Consider the following 9,434-nt stretch of genomic DNA (forward strand, 5'->3'; position numbering starts at 1 on the left):
CATTAACTTGTTTCCACCATTTAACACCGGTATTTTCCCTTGAGTTCTACAGTGGTGGGTGTAGCAGTACAGGAAACAGGATAGTGGTTTCATGTGAAGCCTAATGCGGGGGGCCTAGGTGCCTGAAGGGGGCTGAGAAAAACCACAAAGAAGGGGCGAGCCCTTTTCCCCCCTCCGCACCCCCGTCTGACGCGCCTGTGCCAGCTCGTGCAGTTCTGTTTCCTAGAAGACCTTCCATATGTTATTGATTAAATTCTCTTTGGGGAAGCAAGCGGGAGCTTTTATCTGCATGTCTAACTGGCATGCAATGGTGCCTTGGCCGTATTGACCGGCTATGGGATATGCTGGCGGTCACACTTGTCTTTTACGAAGAAGAGCACCGAGTGACGCTGGTTGTCATTCTAACTCTGCTGTGTGGCAGCGTAAATAGTCCCCTTTCTAACCAACCTGGTGGGAAAAGTCAATATCCCATCAGCAGAGGAGGTAAACACATCAGGAGCGATGCCCTCTCCCTTCCTCCCCTGCTCCTTATTCCGGCAGCTCTTTAAATGTGCTCCCCAGTCAGCACCTGCGTTCGTGTCATTCACATGCGCCGGGTGCCGGCCTGCTGCTCTGGCCTGCAGGGAGGCGGCCGCCGCTCCGGGCCATTGTTGTGTATTCCCAGACTCCCATAATTAGAACTTTCAAAGTGTCTTTCTGTAATCGGTAGTCGGTAGTCGGCTACTAATGCCTCCCCTCTCTCTCCTCTCGCCTCTCTTTTTCCACCCCCTTTGGGCATTTAAATCCTCTCCACCAAACTTTTTGCTGTTGTTTCTTAAAAGGCACTTGACGTAATTTAGAAAAGGTTGTGGAGGACGAATGTGAATGTGGAGCTAAGGAACAAAAATCTTGAGCCCCAGCTTTAATCTTGCGGGTGTTCGGTAGATTGCAGTGTTGCTCTGTTGTTTCGGTGGGGTTTTTCTCCCGGTGGTTGACGAGTACTCCCTCCCTCGATGCTTGATGCCATGCTCACCTGTGCCTGTGCCTGTTCCGGGGGCACCGGGGAGGGGTGACGGTAGGGAGAGGGGGTGCACTAGGGTGCCTGACCTTCGAGTAGGGGCTCAGGGTTCTGGCCACCCAGGCTCGCATGTCCCTGTCGCACATTTCCGGCTCTGTGACCTCGGGTGAGTGGCTGGACCTCCCAGTCTCTTCAGCCAGCAAACGGGGGTTAAAAAAAACAACGTGGACTTCGCCAAACACGTCACAGGGTTCCTGAGCAGCTGTGAACCAAAACTGTGTCGCCTTAAGCATCCTGGGCAGGGCTGCCTCCCCTAGGCATCAATCACCCTTATCCTCAAAAGATCACACCTCAGTGTCTTGGCCCTACTGCTCCTTGAACCAAGTGTGCAAGTAGCAGGCTGTGGGGCAGGAAAGGAAGGACCTTCTGTGCGGCTGGCAGTGCCCGTCTCAGAGTGGGCAGGCCAGGCATGCATGGGTAGAAGAAGCAGGAAGCGGAGGAACGGCTGCTGCATGCCGGAGTCCACAGGTACACGGTGTGGATGGAGAAGAAAAAGCAACCTCGCCACCGGACAGGTGCCCTCCAGACAGCCTAACCCCTCACCTCTTCCAACACAGGAGTCTTGAGTAGCAGAGGGACACAGACCGGAGGGCCTCAAAGAAGCCGACTAGGCCCAGCTGCTCCTGGGAGTTGACTCTGGGAGGCCCTGGCTTCTTTTGAGACAGTGTTTCCTGCCGCATCCATACTTTGCATTCAGTTGCACGCATATGCTCGACAGCGCTGCGAGAGTGGTGGCTGCAGGTGGAGTTCACCTTGGCTGCTGCACGTGCATGCGCACCTGCAGTTCGCATCCATGGAGCGTGGCCCTGTCCCCCGCCCCCGGAGTCAGCTAGGTGCTGGGAAGCGGCGCGCAGGGTAGAAGAACCAAGGCTTCCAGAGAGGAACCTAGGGAACTCACCCGCACCCCTGGCGTGGGACTGGCCCCTGGTGTAGACCAGCAACGGGGCACCAGGAGGACATCTGAGACATGGAAGTGCAGACAGGATCTGCGCCCTCTTCTCTGGTGCTTGAGGGATACTGAATGGTCTCTAAAGACGCTTCCTCTGAGACTTGTAATCCTTTTATTTTTATTTCTTTTTAGATAAATGGAAGAAGCAGTTTTTTACCCCCAAAGTTCGTCAGGACTACCAAAAACTCAAGAACACGGCAGAGCAGTTCTTGTCCCGAAGTGGCTACTCCGAAGTGAACCTCAGCAAGCTCTTCGCAGATTGTGCCGTGAGGCCCTGAGGGAGCCTGCGATGCAGGCAGCAGGGTGGGCGACCCCACCGCCTCCACCCCTCCACCGGGGTCCTGACGGCTCCCTCTGGCATCACTTTTCCTTTAGGACTGCGTGCGTGCGTGTGTGCGTGCGTGTGTGGCTTGGGAGGGGAATTACTGAGGTGGGGGCGAGTGCAACAGTATTTCATCTACCAAATATCAGAGCATCATAAGAGCCTTCCTATTACAACGTATCATGTACTGCGGAAACACAGCCTAGAGCCAGCTGCGCATCTGGGACTCGACTCCTAGGGGAGAGGTCCGTGAGGGACAAGAAATTAATTGAGAGTGGCTGGAACGCAAGGGACCCCACGCTTTGCCCCAGGGCCTTCAGCAGAGGTGCCCCCAGAAAGAGTTATGAAGCCTGGTAGGAGTGCTAACATTTTATTTTGCCTTTTCACATGCCAGTTAAACCCAGTCTGAACCCCACTATTGCCCCAGTCGCTGGCTCCAAGAGTGGCTGTCCTTTTTAGTCTGGTCTTTTATATAGGTAGCCGAGGGGTGGGGTAGAGAAGCCTTGCGTCTCCTAAATAGATGAAACAGAGCCTACTTGTTTATTGAATTGCTCCCCATTGCATGCGCACACGTATACTGGGCAGGTGTTTTATACTCGCATTCCTTTTTGTCCCCTTAAGTAGAAAATCCAGGTAAAGGTTTCTGCAGACAGAAAGCACATTGAAAATAATTTGATATCCTATAACATTTCCTTTCAACTGTGTAGAGTTTGGGGCAAGGGTCATTGTGTTGTATTCAGAAGAAATTGGGAAGAGGTTTGGTTAATTGGCCCTGGTGCGGTTGTGTGCGTGTGTGTGTTTTCATTTCTTCGGAATGGTGCCCTCTTTGCCAGAAGCCACATCTATTTCAGTATAGCAGCCTTTCCATTCTTACATTATATGTAAGGTTATACTAACAAGATATATTTCCCCTGTACACTATGCTATATTTTTTTAAAAAGTCTACCTGTCTGTTTTTCTAAAAGAAAAATATGCCATGTGTGTGGGGTTTTTTTTCCTGCTTAAATAAAGATTTCTGAAAGGAAAGCAGTTCCACTAAATCTCCATCAGGTGTGAAGAGCTGGCCAGAGGTGGCAGCCCGGAGTAAGGGGTGACTGGAGGCCATCCCCTTCCCAGCCCTCAGCCTGGCTGGAAATCAGCTCCTAGAGGCCCCAGTGGCGTATGTCCCAGTGCCCTGAGCAGCATTCCGGAGACTTCCTGTGGACTTAGGGTCCTTTACAAGATGAAGTATGGTTTCTCGTGTGCTTTGCTGACTTGGACAGCCTGAGAGCTAAGCCAAGAGCCCAGTGGTGTCTGTTTTTGGAGAGACTAAGACCGATGGCTCCTGGGAGAAAGGCCCCCCCATCAGACCACGGTCACCCAGCACGGACCCTAGTGAAGGCCGCTTGTTAAAGCAATGCAAATGAACTGTCTCCCATCTTGCTCTGCTTTTTTCTTTTCTCTCCCCCACTTTCTCCTTTGTCTCTTGTATTCAGGTTCTAAGTGGAGACACTTTGGGTGTGGGGCCCTGGGGGTTAATTAATGAATGCCTTGGTAGTCAGGCTCCACCACCTGTCAGAAGTGGAGCAGCCATGTCGCTTCAGGGAACTAAGGGGGTTGTGTGGTTTTCAACGTTTTTATCACATAAGGTTTTAGATAGTTGTCTAGTGTGTGCTTCCGGAGCCCTCGCCCCCACGTTGCTTTCCAAAGAGAAGGCGTGTCTTATTTGGTTTCTGGAACCTGGGGTTATGGTAAATACAGAGAATTATCCTTAACTTAGTCATCAAGAAACAACGGGAGACTGAGATCACTTCTGCCTGCTCTGTTTCTCGTCTCTGCGTCGAGCTAGTAAGCACTGTGAGGGCAGGAACTGTTTCTATAGATAGAAAGTCCGGCGTTTCATGGTCCAGCCCCCCAAAAAGAGCTCATGCAGCAGTTGATGTGGTCTTACTCAGATTTGTCACTCCAGGTTACTGAAGGGGCTTTTCTGGGAGGCACATACAGAGTCCAGAATTTCATACAAAATTGAAACTGCAACTTGCATGAAGAATTCCCATGGGTCTCTCTGTCAGAACGTTGGCACATAGCATACTCCCATTTCTCTGAGAAAGGTTTCGACTCCTTGAGTTTTGTCAGTTGATGACGGGGCATTGGTTGGGAGGGGTGCAGAAACGCCACCCACCTCTCTGTCAGGGGGAGCCTACCCGTGTGTCTCCGCAGGCTCCCGGGCATGGATCCGAAGTTCAAGTGCTAAAAGTGAACGGCTGAAACAAGCCAGGTTCACACTGAAGAGTGGCAGGGACTGTCCAAAGAGGGAAGAGGCTGCCGAGGGCTGCTGGGAGGGATGGGGCCCAGGGTGGCCACACAATCTGGTTTTCAAGAGAAGCCAGGAATCCTGATACTCCATAAAGCGTCTCCATTTCTCAACTTGGCAGTGAATTTTTTAGCATAAAATTTTGAGCACTGGGCCAGACTAACTAAACCTCCGGGCTAAGTTTTATCTGGGCCAGTTGGGAAATGGGGCCCCAGGAGAACCCGGCTCTCTTGCGGCCCCGTGCCTCTGCCAAGGGCACCTTTCCTGTTGAATGTAAGCGGGATCTGCCTCTAACAAGGTGCCCATTGATCTCGGACACCACTTGCTAACCCTCCACTCTCTTTCATATAAAGGGGCATAGGAGAGGTCAGAAGTTGACAATCCTACACAGACCATGTTCAAGATTTTAATTTATCCGGGAAACGGACAGAGTTAATCTTCTGACTCTTGCCCAAGACATGGGGGGCTAACCAGAGTTCACAGATTGGAGTTTGGGAGAGGATGTTGAAAGAGGATGAATCCACTGCCCTTCACCACCATCCCCCTCCTCTTCTCTCCAGCACACAAAACACACACAGACACCTCAACACGCCTTTTCGAACGTGTCCTACAATTAGTTTGGTAGGAGGTGCAAAGATAAGGAAACTCTAAAAACAGATTTCCCTATCTTGTTTTAAGAAAAACACACCAAGCCCCAGATCCTCTTGTCAGAACCCCCCAGCCCCTCAATTCAGTGCTCCCATCCCAGACTTCAAGCCACCTTGCCTTTCCCTCCCTTCTCTCTCTCAATCTCTCTCTCTGTCTCTCTCTGTCTCTCTCTCTCTCTCTCTCTCTCTCTCTCTCTCTGTCTCTCCTCACCTAAATATTTCTTAATTGAACGGTTTGCTGTGGAGCTTCCTTATAGCAGTTTAATAGATTAACTCATCTGAGCCAGCCTCAAATTTCAGATTAAAATTCCTTCATCCCGAAGGCAGCATTATCAGGTTGTTGGAGGCTGTTTTCAAACCTTGGTTTTGAATAGCAGCGGCTCTGCATTAATTTAACCACTAAGCTAATAAGTAGGTTTCGTTTTGTTATGCTAAGCTTTATTGCTTTTCTTTTGATCAGAATGGTGTTGTTGAGCAAAGCAGCAGACAAGGCATTCTTTGATGAGGGAATTAGCGCTCCATTCTTCCTCTATTATTCATAGCACAGTGGAATATGTAAGTACCTGAGGGTGTCAAAGGAGTGCAGGTTCTATTGCAAAGTGCTCGCCTTGTTTCTCTCAATAGCTGACTATGAGATGATAAACCGCTTAATACACTGTGCTAATTGGATGAGAGCAAAAAGAGATGGGAATTAAGGCGAGGCAAAAGCAGAAAGTGCAACCAGCCTTCAATTCAGTCTTTCACCACTTTACCAGCACCAAAGGAGGCACAAGCTTTCTATAAGCAGACTAGAGGTTTTGTGCAGAGATAAAATGAACGTGTTAGTGGATTCAAGTAATACACTAATTATTGCACAGTATAAATACCACTACTGGTTTTATAACAGGGAGGTAAACTTCTTTTGAGAGGGTTATAGGATTGCTTGGCAGTGGTGTAGAACCTAATAAGGGCCCAGAGTAATAACCCCCTGGATTAACAAAATTGCTGCTTGTAGAAGTATGATTCAGGCTTTTACGAAGATTTCCGGAGAATGAATAAAAATGACTGAATGACATTTCTTAATGTATAACTGGTAATCGCTCTCTTTTCTTTAAAGGGAAAAAAAATGTATGCTTCAAACTGGACAGTTAACAACGTCCAGAGGCAACACAACTTTTTCCTCTGAAAAACGCTTTTTCCCCTTGTCAGGCTGACTGCCCCCCCCCCACCCCCGCTCCACCCCCCAGCCAGCCTGCCACTGGCTGTGAAATAACACAGTTGCTCCGCAGAACTCGGGGTTCCAGAATCCCCTCTCCGACCCCGTTGAAGATCCCCTTCATCCAGCCACACTCACCGTTGTGTATACACGCGCACACGTGCTCACGTACGCATTATTTCCTCCAAGCGCAAGTTCACCTAACCCGTGTGTGATTTCCTTCCTCTAACATCAGCCCCCCGCTTCCATTCCAGCAAGATCTCCTCACTCAAAACGACACGAAAAAGAGAACTGCGGGTGCCTTGTCCCTCTGGGTTTTACAAATCCAAAACAATAATAATAAATGTTTGCCCCCATTACGGAGGGCGAGGGCGCTACTAGAAGACGACAGTGGGAAACTGACCGGCGCCACTACCCGTGACTCGACGTAAAGTCTCAGTTTCAAGTCCCGAGTCATCCCAAACCTTCTCCAGTAGTCCCTCTCTCTAGCTCATGGACCTCCTGGCTGCCCCACCACAAACCTACGGTGCCCGCCCTGACCGCGGTCCAACCCTGAGTCGTTGGTGACAACACAGGGACGTTATTAGGCCAACTGCTCCCTTCTTGCGTTTCCTTCCAGGGCCTCATCCAGATCTGGCTAGCCTGTCTGAAAATGGAGCAAATTCACTTTCCCCTTCCCCTCATCCTTCCCACAGAGGCTCCCAATCACTCCTCATCCCAAGACACCGTAGGGGTGGCCCTGGGAAAGCAGGTGGTGGGGCATTGTGCCCTCCGTGTGCAGGGGACATCTATGTCCCCATCACAGGGGCTCTCCTGAACTCCCCTGGGCTCCGCACGTCCTCCTCCACGGTGGAAGAGGTTTGCTTAAGGTGGGGGGGGGGGGGTCAGCCGCTCCCAGCATTGTGACCTCGTTCCCAGATATTGGGGCCAAATTGGGTTGCCCATTCATTAATAATGCTCACAATAAGATTAAATCATTCTGGAAAATCTCATAAAATCCCCCTAAGTACGCTCCAGTGGCTCTTTCCAATCCCCATCATTCAGCACTTGGGGAGGTTTGGAAGGAGAAGAAAATTGGTTTCTTTGCTTTTAATGCTGCTTTGAAAAGATACTCAGAGTTTGTCATGCGTGACATGTCACATGTTTAATGTGGACTTGCTGGAAGTCAGGGGTCTTTAGCGTGTGATATTTATGGGGAATATTAAGTGCAGAATGAGGTCCCTCCAGCTGGGGAAAGTTGAAAGAATAGGAGGCCCAGGACCGGGCTTGTTTGCGGCATCAGAATGACATAGGATTAAGAGTTTGTAAAACAAGGCGAGGGGTTCTCATTGGCCGGTAATAAATGTAATCCTTGGAGGTAATTTCACGCAATTTGCTTCTGCTCCATGGAAGGGTCAAATGAGAAAAAATGACTTAAAAAAGAGTTCATTAACAGGAAGAATGGTACTGTTTCTCGTATACCATCCAACCGGCAGCCTGGAGGGGGAAAAAAGCCGTACCTAAACAAAAAGCCAAAATCGACGGAAAATTGATATTGACCACCAAAAAAAAAAAAAGAAGAAGAAGAAGAGAAAGCCTCTCCCTCACGCTCTTCCTGCATTCCCCCATCCTCACTTCCCAACTCCAGTGTAACCCTGCCCACCCCCAGGAAAGGGCCTTTCGCCACAGGAGATCCTGTGGAGCCTGGAGGTTTGAGACACTCAGATCTTGGGGCTGTCCTCCAAAGTTCCCGCCGGGCCCGCTGAAGTCCAGGAAGGAGTACGTGACCACGACGGTCGACGAAAGGTGTTTGGCAGCCTGCTCCCCACGCCCCAGGCAAGGGCGGCTCCTGCCTGCCAGCGCCCCCCCGCGCGAGTCCAGAGCCGGAGCAGGGTGGCGGTGAGCCACCCGACGGCCAAGGGCCGGAGAGCAGCCTCGGCCCGTGAAGCCCGTGAAGCCCGTGGGCGCGCTCCCCAAAGTTCCCGGCAGGCGGGGTCTCCGGCTTTCCGGGCCGCGTCGGCGAGCGGAGGACGCCAGGGCCTGCGCGCGGCAGCTGCCGACCGGGTTACCCACCCCGGAGTTGCCGCCGACCTCTACCCGACCCCGCACCTGCCCCTCGGCCGCGCACACTTGCGCTCCCGAGCCGCACGGGGACCGGCCCCCCCGCCTTCTGCGGGGCGCGGCCCGGGAGCGCGCGCGGAGCCCGACGGCCGGACCGGAGACGCGCCCCCGCCCCCCGCGGCGCCCGACCGGCCCACGGCCTGGCGGGGCGGCGGGCACCCGCTCTGCGAGCCGGGTAGTCACGCCGCGGCAGCACCCCTCCCCCTCGCCTGCCCCTCTCCCCAAAGGTCCGGCGAGCTAATTACTACAAATTGAAACTAATTAAGCTTCTCTTCCCTTTCCCATCACCCTGGGAGCGTCGGCGAGACCCAGCCCCCGCGGGCGGGCTTACCCCGCGGTCGCCGGGAGTGGCGCACGAAGGGTCGGGGGGGAGGGGGGGTCGGGGGGGAGGGAGAAGCTACGGTTCCCCGCGCGGGGAGGAGTGCGCCAAGGGGGTTACAGATTGCAAATCTGTTCTGGTCTCCTCCGGAAACCTGAGTTGTTTAGATTTTTTTCAAATGTATACATTTCCCAGTGTCTGGATAAGTGATGTAATGACATTTGTCGAGTTAAGATCTGCCACTTGGATACCCCCTTGCTGCCTTTCCATCACCGATTCTGCGTTCTTCTCCTCCTTTCTCTCTCTCTCTCTCTCTCTCACCCTCCTCCCCGAGGGTATACCCTGTATACCTTGGAGCCCGCCCCCCTCGGAAGCCAGCGCCTCGGCTTCTTGCTCTCGCCATTACCTGTCATCTCGGACCGCGCACTTCCTTGCTACGTGGCACTTTCCACGAACAATTTCCTTCGCCTTCCTAGCTAAGACTCCCGCTCGCTTCAAATTTCTGTCTCCACCAACAACGCCTACGGTACGGCCACCCACCCTCGAGTCCAC

The 9,434-nt window shown here is 52.3% G+C and overlaps 1 protein-coding gene across 1 annotated transcript in view; it reads left to right on the forward strand.

The window, feature by feature from the left end:
- Nucleotides 1-3,351, forward strand: part of POLA1 (DNA polymerase alpha 1, catalytic subunit) — a 303,264-nt gene extending 299,913 nt beyond the window's left edge. The window contains exon 37 of the mRNA XM_030305566.2: nt 2,139-3,351. Coding sequence (XP_030161426.1) covers nt 2,139-2,284 — 146 coding nt within the window. The 3' untranslated portion in view covers nt 2,285-3,351. The remainder of the gene's footprint in view (nt 1-2,138) is intronic.
- Nucleotides 3,352-9,434: the final 6,083 nt, after the last annotated feature.

The sequence above is a fragment of the Lynx canadensis genome, chromosome X (assembly GCF_007474595.2).
Source record: "Lynx canadensis isolate LIC74 chromosome X, mLynCan4.pri.v2, whole genome shotgun sequence".
Lineage (NCBI taxonomy): Eukaryota > Metazoa > Chordata > Mammalia > Carnivora > Felidae > Lynx > Lynx canadensis.